The sequence below is a fragment of the Myripristis murdjan genome, chromosome 24 (genome assembly GCF_902150065.1).
Source record: "Myripristis murdjan chromosome 24, fMyrMur1.1, whole genome shotgun sequence".
Classification (NCBI taxonomy): Eukaryota; Metazoa; Chordata; class Actinopteri; order Holocentriformes; family Holocentridae; genus Myripristis; species Myripristis murdjan.
Window position 1 is genome coordinate 21,498,345 of NC_044003.1, and position 17,513 is coordinate 21,515,857.

At 40.1% G+C, this 17,513-nt stretch overlaps 1 protein-coding gene across 1 annotated transcript; it reads right to left on the minus strand.

Annotated features, from left to right (window-relative positions):
* Nucleotides 1-1,012: 1,012 nt before the first annotated feature.
* On the minus strand, nucleotides 1,013-16,071 carry LOC115356297 (26S proteasome regulatory subunit 4). The gene is made up of 11 exons (XM_030047412.1): nucleotides 15,981-16,071; nucleotides 15,393-15,446; nucleotides 14,223-14,319; nucleotides 13,583-13,707; nucleotides 13,000-13,185; nucleotides 12,627-12,755; nucleotides 9,062-9,158; nucleotides 5,678-5,867; nucleotides 3,698-3,849; nucleotides 2,321-2,475; nucleotides 1,013-1,358 (listed from the first exon to the last, which is right to left on the minus strand). Exons 1-11 carry the CDS (start codon nucleotides 15,981-15,983, stop codon nucleotides 1,224-1,226), a joined length of 1,323 nt encoding a protein of 440 aa, XP_029903272.1. The 5' UTR covers nucleotides 15,984-16,071; the 3' UTR covers nucleotides 1,013-1,223.
* Between the last annotated feature and the right edge of the window lie 1,442 nt (nucleotides 16,072-17,513).

Here is a 17,513-nt window from a genome sequence, read left to right on the forward strand (position 1 = left end):
GAGCAGAAAAACAGCTGGAACACCATTGTATTTCAAAGGATTTTTTTTCCTTCTCCTCCTCCTCTGCCTTTAAAGTATCTGTGTCTCCAAAACTCCAGAAGCTACAGTGCTGATACTTTAAGTTTTATCCAACCTTTGAACCGTAAATCTCAAAATCAAAAATCTTTTTCCCCCCCTGGATTATGTGGGTCCCATTTTTCATCATTTTGCATTTTTTCCATACTCTTCCTACAAATTTGTGCAATCGGCATCAAATTTGGTACTTGTCTGGGCCAAGCCAGAAAGTTACCTTTTCAAATTTTTGATATCCACTAGCCTGCCGTTTCCCCAAAAACTGCATTTAAATTTTCAAGATTTTTCACAAAACTGACAGTAATTCGTTAACATATTAGATACTGATTTGCAATTTCAGACAGTTGTTCAGGAGTGTTCACTGGGCTCATGCATTTGAGCACATTGCATTTCATCCCTAGGGGGGTCTACAAAAAAAAAAAAAAAAAAAAAAAAAAAAAGTTATTTTGTGCAAACATCTTAATGAACTCCAGCTTAATGAATTTGGTACACAATCTGCCTATCAACACTCAAGCTGTTGTTGTGGTTCCTCCACTCCTCCTGAAGTTCCTACTGTATTTGGCCTCATTCACAACTGCTTGTACGCTGTAATTGCTGCTATATTTGTGTGTGCGTGTGTGTGTGATGAGAGAGAGAGAGAGAGAGGAGTGATAAAGAGGTAAGAAAAACTACATATGACTTCGCATATTGACTTATACCACAATTAATTCTGTTTTTGACACCAAGGGCAACAACAGAGATTGAACTAATTGAATAATTCATGTGATTAATTAAGTGAAGTTATCAAAGCACAGGGATGAATGCAATATACAGTCATCTAATGGGGCGCAGGCATCCACAGATGCTGCCGCTCTACAAACACGGCCTGACAGGGTTCCAGCCAAATAGCTGCAGCGAAACAATGTGGATCAAACACACGACTTAAGCTGTGACCAGATACTTTACAGTCGAAAAAAAAACTCTTTATTGTTGTTTTATTTATTGTCATATCACATAACGGTAACAAGAGAGCAGGGTAAGCCAGACATAACATGCACAAAATATATCAAAACTCTCTCTGGGAAGACAGACAACACAAGTGCTGCCTCCTCTCTTTCACACAGCGATGGCAGATCAGAGGGTGGGGGGAGAAAAAAGCAAAAGTTTAAATGTTAGAGGTAGAGCCCCTCTGGTGTGCCCTCCTGCTTCTTGTACAAGACGTTCTCCTTGGACTTTTTGAAGTCCTCGTTGGTGACCTTCATACGGCGCTCCCGCAAAGCCATGAGGCCTGCCTCTGTGCAGATGGCCTGCAGGAGGGGAGAGGACAAAGAAGAAATAGTAGAGAAGAACTGAGTTTAATCTCTATAAATTAAAAGATTTTGGAGAGAAAACATGCTGCATATCCAAAGATTCTGTTATTAAAGCTGTAAAATTAATTGTAATGACATTCTAACATTAGAAATGAAGCGTTATGGTGCAACAAAGATGGCCTGATCTACACACTGCATTCTCTAGATGAAAGACATGATTTTGTTTCATACATCCTGCAAAGCTATTAAAAAATGCTGCTCAGTAATAGAACAGGGCCGTCTCAACCTTCCCAGCCTTTTCATAGTAACTTTACCGGCTGCTGTAGCTGACAATAAATGTGGGCAAGAGACAGCATTCACATTTATAAGATCAACAGACTAAACCTGGAGTTAAAGAGCCAACTCCTTGCTGGAGCTGCTCAAAGTGCCATTCTGGAATATTCCACATGAGGGCAGCAGAGCTGTTTTGGTGAGACATAACGCTCCAATTGCAGAGCTGCTGGATCTTCGCCAACACCTTTCATGCTCATCTAGGCAATAAAGGGCTGCAGCCACAGAGCTAGGCTGGAGCAAATTAACAGCACAGACAGAGCACATCTCTATCTCCATGATGCAATGTAACTGCACACACCCCTTGTATGATCCATAATCCATTTTTATGTTGAGACAAATACCATTATATTTAGAAAGGGCTCAATGAAATGGAATATTTTGTTAGATTAAGAAAACAAAGCATAACAAAATGATAAATAAATATTAGTACACATCTATCAAACACACTGAAAATCTGAATCTTCAGTGTGTTTGATAAATGATTATACTCTGCTGGCCTCTTTGGAAAGTAATCACCTATCATATGTAGGTTCCTCTGTAACCCAACAATCAAACAGTGAATAGGAAATGTTGGTGTCCACCAGACTCTGTGACAAGCAGAAAATAAAAACAGTTTTCAGTCAGACCTTAATGTCCGCTCCTGATAGGTCATCCTTAGCCAGAATCAGGTCATCCAGGGTGACATCATCCGCTACTGTCATGCGGCTGGTGTGGATCTGGAAGATCCTCCTCTTGGTCTTCTCATCTGGCAGGGGGAACTCTATCTTACGGTCGATTCTCCCTGAAGAACAGGACAGAGGAGAACGCACAACCAAATGAAGAAATGCAACTGAGCTGGGTTTAATGACTGGTGCTGTAGTGACACTCATGGTTTTTCTCTGGGTTTTCTTAGGGTTTTTTCTGTTGTTCTTTTAAAACCTGGAGGCCAATAAGACCCATTTACAGCCAACTTTATTGATGAATGAAAGGCGCACCAATCAATTGCTGATAATCACTGGCTGGTACGCTTTCTAATTAGATCATTAGTGATCTGTCAATCACTGTTTCAACTGCCTATCAAAAGAATCAGGATCAAGGAGGCAGTCAAACACATAAGATACATAGTAGGAGCCAAACTGAAGCTGTCAGCAGAGTGTAGGCATGCTGCTGGTCCAGCACTGACACTTAATTTCTGATGTCTGCACAAACTGCACTACCAGTGGTAATAGGTGAGCAAGCATCTCAGTCATCACACACATTCATCGACTGTGTGATGAATCCAATGTGATCCAATCTGTGTAGGAGCTTTATTGTACAAATTATGCTTGCTGTGCACACCATTGTTAATGGAAAGTATGAGTAAACTACATCACTGCAGTCCCTGATCAGAGGCCATCCAATCACACATATTTAAAAAACAAAAATACATAGCATTCAGAATTTGCCGTAGAAAACCTGATCAGTGCTTCCCACAATGAATGAAAACACCACTGTATTGAAATTCTCTAAACAGTTAAAACTTATTCAAATTTCAAAAACTTGGTTCTCATCAAGAGGCAATGTTAATACCCAATTATGCATTCCCAAGTTTGAAATATTTCTTGAATCAGCATGCGAGTAAGATAGTATAATTAAGCTGCACTGATTAGTGCCTTATAGTAACTTCCTTTTCTATTATTTTAGTAAATATACTTCCAGTCTGCATTTCCATTTTGATTTTCTTTTTTGGTAACATAATGACAGAGAATGCCTCAGCAAAACAAGGTCTCAGAAAACTCGGAGAAATTTCAGTATATTCCAGACTGACAGTGTGAATAAACAAAAGCTGTAATTACAATATTTATTTTTCCTCTTACAGGTGGAGAACTCTACTTGAAGAGACAAATTATAAGAAAATGAGCACAATTTATCTTTGAGGCTAAACACAACAGTTTTGGATGTAATTTCTCCTTCATGCCATGATGTGATGTAGAAAAACAGACAGAGAGAGACAGCCTTGAAACAGAGTGCAAGATGCTACTGACCAGGTCTGATGAGGGCTGGATCCAGGGTTTCTATCCGGTTGGTGGCCATAATAACCTTGACGTCTCCCCGCGAGTCGAAGCCGTCCAGCTGGTTGAGCAGTTCCAGCATGGTCCTCTGGATCTCCCTCTCACCACCAGAGTTCGAGTCATACCTGTAGGATAAGGACAGTGAAGAAGCATTTACCTGGTTTTGCTACATGGCCTTATATTTTCAGATTTGTTTACAGATTGGTCTGTCACACAGGCAGTCTCTAACTAAAAAGTACCCAGTTTACTGTTTTTTTTTTTTTTTTTTTTGGTCCATATGGCTAATGCAAAGGGTCTGCCTGAGCCTCATTCATTATTTAAAGTAACTCAATTTCTAGCCTAAGTCATCCACAAACTCATTCATTCATGTCAGCCAGTATCCAGCTTAACAACATCGCTGTTTATTTGCATCTTGTTATCCGGTCCACGTAAGCTGCCGGGTATCAGGATGTTAAGGCTTTTATAGTGGCGCAGCCGGACTTGATTGGGAACACACACAGGAATCAATCTGGTGCAAGCTGCAAAGATAGTGGCCAGTCATATACCGTAGTATGGAATGTCTTGGTATTGTGTACATTTCACTTAAGTCGCAGAAAGTCTTAGGGCTGTACCTGACTCCAAATTTCTTCAGTCAAATCAGATTCAGCTGTTCAATATGACCTTTTTTTTTTTTTTTGGATTTAGTCTTTCTGGCAATCAGAAAATGCATCATCACAAGTTCTGATGTTGAATGACCACATTAAAAATAATCAAAGCAAATCATAATTGCTCATAATGAAGTGCAACAGACTCATACAAACATCTGACCATTTCAAACTGATTCCAGCTGAGGAAAGATTTTAATTGCCAGCCAATCTGAATTACTGTGCAGCTGTGGCTGGGTAATATATCAATATTGTGGTGTAAGATTGGATTCTCGTCTGGGATCTGGATATATAATATTGTGACATGGCGTAAGTGTTGTCTTTTTCTGTTTTTAAAAGCTGCAGTAGAGTAAGGGGAAACAGGTTTCTGAACTTATTAGCCTGTTTCGGCTGTTCTGTTGTTTTCCCCAACCTGCTTGATCATCATATCCACATTACTGAAGATTACTTATCAAAAATCTAATTGCATAAACATTTTTCTGAAAGCATCAATAGTCTTTCCTAAAATATTTTAACATTCTTGATAGAGGTATTTAATATCATTTAATATCATGACAGTCCTATGTGCAGCCATTTGTCAGAATAACGAGACAGCTCCCAGGTATGAAGTTGTTTTAACTTTTTTTTTCAAATCATGGGAATGTAAGCAAATTATTAAACTGTTTAAGCCTAAATACACCTAAATCCACAGTTCTGTAAGAGTTTACCCCAGAGTTTTTACTTAGAGAAACATACAGCGTGCATATTGTCATCAAGAGCTGCACTACTGAATTACTTAAAAAAATACTTTAGGAACACTTTAGGCATTATTGTGTCTGCATCGCTCACTTTGTCCACAACCACACTTTGCACTGTTATCATAAAGGCACGTCTGAGCAGAAGTGGGCTAAATTTGATCTATTTTATCACGGTATTGCAAAGAACACCACAAAAAAAAAATGTTGAACTCAAACTTCTCAGTCGACTGCAGGGGGTTTGCAATAGATGATTGGATCAGCCCCCAGTGAAATTTCATTTATGAACACACTCTAAGCAGCTCAGTTATGTTCAATTTTCAAAATAGAAACACAGTTTGAATTTGATGAGGACAAAACCCTAAAGCAATGAATCACCTCCTTACCTGCTAGTGTGCAGTGAAGCGTTAAAACATAACACAGCAAGTCATACATATAAAAACATGGTGCAAAAATAGTCATCTCATTCATTAGTCCAGCACCTAGTCATCCACTTGTAATTCAGCATCACATGGTGATACATTTTCACTCTAATTCTCTCTGTCTCACACACAGTCACACAGACGTCCTTGTACCTCTTGGTCCCGATGGCATCAATCTCGTCGATGAAGACAATAGAGGGGGCATGTTCCTCTGCCACCCTGAACAGCTCTCGGACCAGCTTGGGCCCGTCCCCAAGGTATTTCTGGATAAGCTCCGAGCCCACCACACGCAGGAAGGTGGCCGATGTCTGATTGGCTACCGCCTTGGCTAGCAGGGTCTTACCTGGAGCGCAAACCATGACAGCCAGGGTTATTGATCATTTCAGGCAATTATGACCCAGGACGTACCCAGAATATAACATAGTACTTGTTGGGTAATATAATCGATATTATATTGCTATCCTGATATGACACTTGGTATCATCTGGGACTTTGGATATCATAATATCAGGAAACGGCATAAGTGTTGTCTTTTTATGGTTTTAAAGGCTGCATTACTATACATGGATGTAGTTTTCTGATTTACAAGTCTGTTCTGATTTTCTGTTATTTGCCTCTGCCTGCTTTGTCATCATATTCACATTACTAATGACTGTTTATCAAAAAGCTTTTGTGTGAAAATATCTCATGAGAGCACCAACAGTCATTCCTACAATATCAACTGAGGTGCTCTGTCAAGGATATTTCGATTGTTGGGTTTGTCCACACTGCCCGCACCTTATTAATTGATCTATTTATTTGGCATAAGGATATATTTAATTCAAAGTGTCTCATTCTAATCTGGCCCCTACTGCTTGTTTCCACTGTAGATGTTTGATGAGAACTCATTTAGACATGAGCTGCCTGGTGAATTAAGATCAGAAGCTCAGCAGGTTGTCCAAGACAGAATATATGAGATATTTAAATAAATTCATGGCCACAAATTTTTCCTGACGAGGTCATCTGTAAAAAGGGTGTCAGGAAGAGATTATGAACAAAATGACATTTCATCTGACTTTTGAGACAAAGGCCTACAACCTTTTATTGTTCCAAGATGGATCCAGGTTCCCATAACATTTCATCTTGTATTGGTTTCATGTTTTCATTTACTGCTTGCCATCTCTCTTTATCAGCTTTGATTTTTCATGCGGTATCCAAGGCTGGAAATCCAGTATTTTACATTTGCACGTTTATAAAAACCCCACAGGCAAAATATCAACGACTGCGCAGCCACACTTACAATCAGTTAGTTAAAAGGTCAAAGGCATCAGGCTACCATGTACTCGCACTGATGAGATAAAACGGAACATCACCATTGCAAATAAATGCAACAATTACTAGGGATGCAGCTAGCAATTTGGTAAGAATCTGTTCTTGGTAATCAATTCATCTATCGACTTTGTGTATACATATACATAAATATACATAAATATACATATAATACATAAACACACACACACACACACACACACACACACACACACACACACACACGGATGAGCGACTGATCGGCCAGATGATTAAAAGGATCTGCTCTTGCTAGTCAGTGCAGAAATACTGGTCAGTTAAACTATTGTTTTTTGTTTGTTTGTTTAATTGTTACTGTGAAATGGGTGATCACTCAGTGTTATTAGGAATCCCACCAGTGTTCTGGACAAGATGCACCCACTGGGTTAAATTTAGAATTTGGGTCGGGTGAGGGCTTTTTTCCCTCACCAATTCATAATAATGCAGCCACTCAGACAAATGCAGAAAAAAGGAATTTGCTGCATGTAAAGTTAGATCTGGTTATTGAAATATTAGATAAAGGCTAAAATGAGATAAAGAACTTTAATGTTTTCCCAACCTGATTTTTCATATAGATCGAAATATGCTTAGTTTGGACTGTCTTCTGAATTTAGACTAGTCGTGTAGGTCGTACACAGTACTGCAGATGTATACAGATGAGTGCCAAATTAAATGAAATCCCAACATAAAGTGTATCAGTAAGGTGTTGACATTCCCTCATTTTTGACACGTCAGTCCAAAGTCCCACTGGCAGCACTCCTAGTAGCCCGAATCTCAGTATGAAATGTCCTTGAGAGTATTAAGAGCTCCACAACATGGTTACATGTATTCTATCTGAGATGTCAAATTAGCATACATAAGAACAAATGCAGATTCTGCAGGGTCCCATGACACACAGAAAGAAACAGAGAGGAGGACATGACCAGAAAGACGAGCGAGGCAGACATCACATGAAGACTCTCTCCTTTAATGTCTGCATATAAAAAAAAACCTAACCTATCAAATATTTTGTTACTTTAGAGAAAACAAGTGCATGACTATTAAAAGATGGATAAAACCACCAAACGGTCCTGGAACTCCAGTATATTGTGGTGATGATAATGTGTACTTCTTTCAGAATGTGGTAGTTGTGGGAAAATTCAAAATCAGGTCATGAACTATCAGCATAATAAAATCTTCAAAGCAATAAAACTTTTACTTCCTTTCAGATGATTTGATCCTGCACAGTGAAGAGCAGACATGATCTGTAGAAAGTGGTTTTCTCAAGTGCTGTAAGCTGAGGCTAAGGGTGCTAGAGGACAGGTGCACAGACGTGTCTCACTCCTGACTGGCTGACTGACCTGAATTTACCTTTTGATTACCATAGCACCATGGTAAAAACAAGAAAACAGGGGGTGCCCAATTAGCTCACTGGATACCTCAAGAGTTGGCATAGCAACTGATATGGAAATCAGCCCAGCTGAAGCATCTCTTTGACCAATTACAATGCTTTACACAAACTACCCAGAGTCTAATGTGCCATACTTTGTTGCTAAGCATATTTAATAAAAAAAAATGCTCAGTGAACTGTTTCAGCTGTTTGTAATAATTAAAACTGTCCATTACAGCCTCTCAAACTAACTAACTTACTACTGGAGTGGTTGGTTACAATTTCTCACCTTCCCTTTTGTAGTGCCCTTTAAAAAGCTCCCTAATGGCCGAATGGAATTTGCCAACGCTGTCAAAGTGGCACGGCCACACCTTCACCTCTAGGTTTCATTTGAAAAAGATTGGACACTACTGTGACAGAACTGAAGAAGTAAAGGTTAGGCTATATATAATTCCAGTACTACATATTCATAAAATAGGATTATTTGTGTCTGCTAAACAGCAGTGGGCCCATTGGTATACTAATGGAATTTCAGATAGTTGTCTTGAGATAGTGATCAATTTTTGATGACTTATGATAGAAAACTAATGTTCAAAAATGACTCATTATTTTAAGATTGCTTAAGCATCCATGAAAATGGACTGGGCAATCCCACTTTTGAATGAAACCATTATTATGTTGTCGAAATTTACAGCCCCAACATTGAGGTAGAGTGAATAAAAATACTGCAGGTTGCATAAAGGCTGGTAGGTTATTAAACTATCCAAGTTGTGCTAGTTGTAGAGTATTACTTTGAACGTCTGAAAGTCACTGTTGGTAATTAGTTCAGTAAAAGTGCTCACCTGTGCCAGGTGGTCCATATAAGATGACTCCTTTGGGGGGCTTTATGCCCATCTCTTCATAATACTCTGGATGTGTGAGGGGCAACTCCACAGACTCCTACAAAAAACAGAGAACAACATAATCAGCCAGTGTCCCAAGGTAACATTAACATTAGGGATGCACATGGTTAACCGTTTAACCGTTAACCGATAACAGTAACTCTAACCGATTAATACTAACGGTCAATTTTGTTTTTAAGCTACGTAATTCAATCAACTCATGGGGGCGTGTCGACAGGTGCAACACATGCCATCACGTGCTTTCCATCACAGCCCACTTTACAGCGAAGGTGAAGAGAGCAAAAAGGTGTACGCAGTGCTGTTTGAGATGAGAAAAATCCTGATATTTTGTTGTTTTTGTTCATTTGGTTGATGTTTATTTGGCTGTTTTTGCACATTTAAAAATAAATAAATAAAGCCCATGAGAATTTTTTTTGTCACGGCACTTTTGAATGGGTCACAGTACTCAAAAAAATAAAAATAAAATAATAGGGGAGGCAACCGCCATTCCGACATCCCTCCAATCTATTATTAAAAACTCCTGAAACGGGAAATATAATATGTCTAGTACACGTATTAATGTAACTCGGGCTAGTGTGAAACATGTTAGATTCATGTCTGAATCTCAGGGATCACTGACTGTAAGCAGAAACACAGTGTCAGTGACCTGTCACAGCAGCCAGCTGGAGCGCAGCTCTCCATTGAGCCCGTGTGTCTCCATGCACGCTGGCATCATATGCAACATTAATATTACAGATATCAATGACGGCTCTGCAGATGACACCTGAAGTCACTGACTAATTCCAGTCTCCTTCGTGTTGTACAGTAGGGGTGGGTGTGTATCCTTGTATGCAATTACGCACAAAACACACATTACATTGAATATTTATTTTTTTTTTTATCTCCAGACACGTCGCGGGTCGTCCAGGTTTACAGTAAAATTGTTCGGAATGAAGCCGCATCATCCAGATAAACATTGAGCTCCATCAGAACTGTTTAAAAATCAGATTTCAGAAGCTCAAACTTTATTTTGGAAATGAAGCAGAACACACAATTAAAGAAATCACCAGCGCGCTCGCTCTCGACATAATTTAAAAAGCAATAGCAGACGATTGAAGCCTACAGTACTGTTAATTATATCTAAAGCTTGTAGCTTTTTTTTTTTTTACATTTTAGATGAGTAATTTGCCGTCATTGTAAATCTGCAGTTCAGCACCGGACAGCGGACTGTGCCACCCGCTATCCGCTGCCACTACCCGCTACCCGCAAATTGCGGATTTAGGAACTTCCACTATCCCTAAACGGTATCTTGCGCCACCCGCTACCCGCTGTCCGTTATGCCGACTCGTCATTTGCGCCTGGAGGTGTGTCCGTGGGTGTGTTTCATGCGCTATCCCTAAACTTGCTATCTTGCGCACACACGCACACACGCACAAAGCGGATAGCGGGTGGTCAGGACCACCCGCTATCCGCTATCCCTAAAGTTTGGGCTGTTACGAGAGTGCGCCCAGGCGGCTTCAATGCGCGCCCCGACGGAGCCTCGCCACGCACACGGTCGGACTGATACCGGGACGCCGCCGGAATGGACTGAGTATATTACTCATATAGACTGTTTAGAAGAAGACTGTTTTAATTGGACACTTACGCCAGCACGTTTTATTGTTTTATCATAAGCCAGCAGCTGTGCTATAGCCTATTTTTATTTTTAATATTTTATTTGCCCAGTCTACCTTGTCAATAAATTAGTTTACACATAGTTCCCCCTCTGCCTCTTGTGTGTGTGTGGTGTGTCCCGGGGATTTTACTCAATCAGTACAACCTTGTGACACGTCCACTTGGACACATGCGGCTCCACCTCCCGAATTAACTCGCCTATAATATAATATATAATATGTATATAAAGCCAACTTGCTTTAGCCTCAGTAGAAGCCCTGAGAAAATCTACCTCCCTCTCTCCATCGCGGGTTTAGGATTTAGGATTTAGGATAGCGCATCCTGCCCTCAAAGGCAATGGCACTTGGCACACTGATTGGTTTAACTGGCGTAATGCCCAAAACACGCCTATGCATAATATAGCGGGTAGCGGAGGTGTTTTGCGGATAGCGGGAGGTGCACAAGATAGCAACTTTTACGGGGGAACGCCTCTTCCTAAATCCTAAATCCGCAAATAGCGGGTTTAGGGAGTCTGGCGCAAGATAGGGCCCTCTGATTCCAACCTTTCCTTACATGGAAAGCCTTGTCGGAATGGTGGGACGTTTGTGTGTCGGAATAGCGGTATTTCGGGATGGTGATATGTCTAAATGGTGGTATGTCGGAATGGCAGTATGTCGGAATGACGGAATGTCGGAATGGCAGCATGGAAGGGCATTTAAATCTTATCGGTTAACGGTTATTAATCGTTAAAGGGCGTAGGTTAACGGTCATTAAAAAAATCCAAAATGTGCATCCCTAATTAACATGCAATAATCAGTAAGTTAATGGTTTATGTTTAACATGGGGTAATGACCACATTCATTTTTGTGGAAATGGGTGGAGGAATTAACATTTTTCATCATGTTTTTCCCACAATTCTGACATAATTTCTCAGGTAGATGCAGTTTGCAACTTATTTAAATAAAAAGAACACTTTCTCTCAATTCTGTGCTGGTAACACTTGAGGTGGTTCCAAAATGAGTAATAGATTTTTTGACTATAATGTGATCTATGAGATATGATCCTACTTAGAAAATGTACAAGAATGATTACTGTAATCCTAAGTTTCACAGTGTTAAGGTTTTATCCACCAATGTATCCGGTGGACAGTTAAACAATGTAACTCTGAACAAACAACATTAGTTATCTTCCTACAGCTCAAGCTGCAGGTAAAGAGCAGATTTCTACAGCTGAGTCTGTAATCAGTGCCACAAACAACATATGGTCTTTTTAACTGTAAAATCGTAGCAAGAGGTGCCACGCCATGAAGGCCTTTTCTGGATATGGAGTCATTTCCACTGGCGACAATGCAGTTCCAGATAAAGTTACAAGAGCCTGATTTCAGCCTTGCTCAGCAAGTGATACTAAAATTGAGCTCCAGGAACTTTTTGGAGGAGCTACGAGGGCTGTTGTCTTGATTGGTCCAGGGGATGCTTTGGCAAAACGTACATAAATATGTGCTATCAGAGGGCTGGAATATAAAAGAGCCAGTGCCGAACAACACCAAACCAATGCAGCAAACTGAACAAATGAAATGATGCATGTCCTTATCAGTATGCAGCAAGAATAAAGTAGCTCCCTTGACTGTGTTGTGTTCAATGTTTAACAACAACAGAACATCAGCAACACACCGGGTAAGACACTGGTTGAACAAAACAGGTATGCTGTATGTTGCTGCTGAACAAAAGATTATCATACGACCACTGGCCTGGGTCACACAATTAACTCACTAATCTGTTTGGGGTTTGCCTGGATCGGATCTGTGCTTTACTAGGATTTGACTTAACAAAGCTCAAACCCGTTTGTGTGTCCATGTATGTGCTAAATGCTATACTTTGATCTCCTGGATTTGGCTGTCCAGTCCACCGATGTCAGCATAGGTTTCCTGTGGGGCTTTCTCCACCTTCATCACTGTCACCAGGGGGTCGGTGTCGTCCATCAGCACCCCAATCACAGCATGCACCTACGGGATTTATAGAAGTGATTGAGGCTTTTGAAAATGTATGTTGAAATGTTTGAGGGAACTAAAATTATACTATTTGTCAGCTACTGAGATAGATGGCAGACTAAGCACAAAAAAAAATAAACTTAGGTTTCTTTGTCCTGTAGAGATATCTAGTCGTGGTAGATACTATATTATTTTTTTTTTTTTTTTTTTTAAGTAGGTCCCTTTCCAAGACAGAAACCTTTAATAACTTAAATATTACCTTGTGGTTGAGCAGGACAGAGCAGCCTGGCTCCAGAAGGTCCTTGTCCACGAAGGACAGGATGCTGACATAATGCTCTGAGCCCACTGAGGTGGAAACAATGGCATGGTTGTCATCTATGATCTCCTCCAGAGTGCCCACTGACATGGGCGTTCCACGCAGATCGTCCACCTTTGACCTCTCCTCCTGAAATACAGTGAAACTGGTTTATGTGAGAAGATGCAAACTGCTTAATGGAACAAGGGTATTGTGCTTTTTTCTTGATTGTATCACTGTGTTGTTGCATGCACTTGCGATAATTGGGGATGAAGCAGTGATACTCACTCATCATGCTGTTGGTGCTTACAGCAATTTTTTGCCTTCTTTTACTTTATTATTCATTTCAATCTCATCATGGAACAATGTTTAAGTTTTAACTATTCAGCTAATAGATAGATAGATGTGCAAGCGATGTGACTCAGGATACAGCACACTAATTCTTGAGTTTGATGCAATGAAAATGTGACGAGGGAATGAAGACACAATTTAAACTTGACTGTGTGGTTGTACTTTCACACTTGTATGTACTATTTGACATGCTGACCTCCTGTTTTTCCTCCAGAGGCTTCATCTGCTCCTGGTTCCTGATAAACTCCTCCTCCATCAGCAGATAATCCTTGATCCGCTCCTGCTTCAGCAGCTTCAGGCGGCACTGAGTGTGAGGGGTGACTGAAAACCACACAGACACAGGTAAGCACATGAAAACACAAATGTTTAATTTATGCACTGTTCCCTGACAGGCTTTCACAAACAGTGTCAAATGGCATACATCAGTGAGCGCCAAAGAAAGGATGAACCTAACCTGATATGCTGTGAAAACGATCAGCAGCACATAAGCTCAAATCAGATAAAATGCTTGCTGTTCCATGCCTTATTATGCATGCTAAAAATCTTAAATAAGCAATTAAACGCCTTCATGGAAACAAGAGCCGCAGTACTACTCAAAGCCTTAGACAAACTTAAGGAGAAAAGAAAAATGAAAGTTGAAAATGAGCTGTGATCCAGACAAGTTGGCAGGCGGGGAGAGGGGGATTTGAGAGCTAAAACTCGATTACAATTGAAGAGAATGTTACATAACAACTCAAAAAACACAGGGAGCAATTTACTGTTAATGTTCTGGATAGAGCTGAGGGGGAGACAGAGAAAGAGACAAATTAAGAAATGTCGCTTTTTCAGTTCCTTACCTAAGGGGAGCTTGCTGGCAGCATCTGGTCCCTTGGTCTTCTTCTTTTTCTTGCCAACTCTGGTAGGGATCGGAGGCTCATACTTCTTTTTCTTGTCCTATCAACAGCATAACGAGATGGCACGGGTCAGAGTGGGAGAAAGAAATCCCCAGCTTTACCTTTTAGCTGCTGCACACAGGCACACATTATCTGTGCCTTAACACTCAAACTGAAATATGCCAATTTTGAACAGTCATTTTGCATATGCTACGGCCACAAGGTTTCTAAAGGAGGCCAGTTACTGACTAAAGAGAGCACAATCATTATAGCAAGCATTTTACAGACAGCATATTTGACAGTTCGAGCAGTGAGAATGGAGGAGTTGAAGCTTGACAGTTTGAACAGTTGCGCAGAAATGTTGGGCTCATTTCTTAATACTGCAGCTATTGTAAACAAATATTCTCAAAGCACAGATGGTTTGAAGTATTTTGACGGCGCTAATCTATAGCCTACTTATTTACAAACAGTTTGCATATTTGATTATATTCTTGAGTGTGGCTGTTATTTCTTTTATGTCCTTTCCTTTTGCACAGTATGATCCAACCAATCTTTGGCTCATACTCATTTGTTGTGAGTATGTCAGTAGAAAATGGGTTGGTTTTGGGGAGAAAAAAGGGCAAGGGTCATTACAGTTATCCAGTGAAGACCATCCAACAGTGATGTCTTGCTGTATCAGTCGTCCGACATATCTGATCTTGTTGCTGAACCATCTGGAGGTATTAATTTGTTTACAGTGTATTCAGCACAAAGACAGGCATTCTAACATGAAGTGAAAAACATGTCAACACGGTAACCTTTCTGAGCAGCAGATATTTTTTTAAATGTCTGAGTGTTTGCATGACATGGAAGCTAGTGCACAGGAAAATCTCCCGTTTTCCAAGTCAGTGTTGGCAGGTGCAGAGACTATAAAAGAAATTATGCTTTTGACTTGTTAGTGCAGTGTTTATAACATTTGATTCTCATGCGAAAAATAATCAAATATCGACCTAACCACTGAGGCTTCTCTTAAAAGATCAGACATGGCCTAATTAATGACAAACCATGGCTGAACAAGCTCACAGTCATTGTAAAGACCCGTGTTTTGGGTATCAAAACAACCCCGGCGAGCCGCAGGAGCTGTGTCATCCTCACCTTGTCATCCTTCTTGCCTCCTCCTGGACCGTGGCCTCCACTCTGGCTTTGACCCTGGGACGGCACATACCGACATTCAGACACATTTGTTGTATAGAAAGAGAAAACCTAAGCACTTGTGCACCGTGTTAGATTAGGTTTAAACATGAATGATGCCACACGCCGAGAGTTAGCTTTAGCCGACGCTCGTCACCTCGTTACTCAACACGGCTAACTTAGCTTGTGCTAATTATGTGCGTATACTTTGTCAACAACAATGTGGAATGCAATTTCCATGTAAATGACTTATCGAAACGGCTGCCACAACCATATAGAGTATTTAACTTATTTATTATTACTGTTAATAACAGAAACCAAGAGATGAGACATTGGCTGCTGCCAACCGGGCCAAAAAGCTAACGTCTGCTAGCCGTCACCTTATGCGCTAACAATATACTTTAGTTCCTTATTCAAGACATTAAACACCTTAAACTGTGTGACGAGGTGACATGTAGCGTTTTAGGCACAACATATAATACACCATGGGCGAAAAATACATCTTAGTTGAATGAAACTATGAGCCGAAGAGAAAACTGCTTGCTCACTTACCATTGTTGGTTGTCGCTGTAGAATGACGCCGCGGCGTACGGCAACTCAGGAGGACCTAAAAGTCACGTGAACACGCTTCGCTTTTGCGCCAGGCAAATGGAGACGGCTTGAGTGATTTGGTGTTTTTCAGCTCGTTCCCAGTTGTAACTCGTTCACAGTTTATTATGCCCGGTGCTTTCTTATGGCTACTGTCATTGTGGCTTATTGTGTCTGATTAGTTTTTCTTCGGCTTGCTGCAGGAGTGTTGGTGGACTTTGAGTTCTACTGGGGCTCAGCACTGAAAAATGACGAGGTGTCACCGTTAGTTTAGGTGTCAGCCATAATTTCATAACCGTAATATAAATGTGGCTTACTTGCATCTAGTGCACAGGGTATACTGTTGTGCTAGTTGCTCAGGAGTTTCCTTTCAGTTCCCTGTCACACCATATAAGAAAACAAATTAAGTACAATGCATTACTTTCCACAGTCTTTAAGCCCTTAAGTGGAGAAATACAGAACAAATTGATGCTTTTTGTCTTCATTTATGAGTGGTTCCATATTTTCCTGACTTATTATACAGATTAAAAACTAAGTATGGATACAGGTTTTACTATACACCAGGTAACAGTCTGACTAATGGAATATCTCAAACTCACACACAGCCTGAACTTATTCTCAGTGAGCCAATATGATCTCCTCATGTGGAGGGAAAAAAAAAAATATTGTGTGCTGACTGACAACCAAAGGCCTGCTCTTTTAACTCACACTGAATCCTACTATTATACAGACTGTTTAAACACAGGTCTTAGTTCACTGGATCTTTTTCTTGTTTTACCAGAGGCCTGATGTGGCTTCTCTGTGAGCTTTTTATTTATTTTATTTATTTATTTATTTTAAATTATGATTATTATTTTATTGCGTGATTAGATGAAGTAAACACAAGGGTCAACATTTATAATGCATATGCAAATGTAACATGTATAATGCATGTGGTGAGCCTGAAAAAATAAAAATCTCTGTAATGGTTGTAACTTGTGACTGTTTATATTATATATATATATATGCTGTTTATATTTATTTATATACTGTTTATAGTTTATACATACTGTTTATATTTATACATATTGTTTATATTTATATATACTGTTTATACTTACACTACTCACAAAAAGTTAGGGATATTTGGCTTTTGGGTGAAATTTATGGAAAATATAAAAAGTTCACGCTACAGTGATATTATATCATGAAAGTAGGGCATTTAAGTAGAAGCATACACTGGTGATTTCCTCATCTCAAACAATTTCTTGAAACAAAAGCCAACAACAGTGGTGGATATACCACAACAAAAAATGTCAATGTCTCAATAACTTGTCATGTGCCCTTGAGCATCAATTACAGCTTGACAACGACGTCTCATGCTGTTCACAAGTCGATTTATTGTCTGCTGAGGCATGGCATCCCACTCTTCTTGAAGGGCGGCCCTCAGGACATTGAGGTTCTGGGGTACAGAGCTCCAGCCTCTAAACGGCGACTCAGCTGATCCCATAGGTTTTC

Excerpts from the sequence above, each read along its gene's own strand:
- LOC115356297 (XM_030047412.1), bottom strand. Across the intron at positions 9,159-12,626 it reads GCCAAATCCAGGAGATCAAA|GAGTCTGTGGAGTTGCCCCT; the intron begins GTATAGCATTTA and ends TGTTTTTTGTAG. Across the intron at positions 1,359-2,320 it reads TATCAGGAGCGGACATTAAG|GCCATCTGCACAGAGGCAGG; the intron begins GTCTGACTGAAA and ends CCCCTCCTGCAG.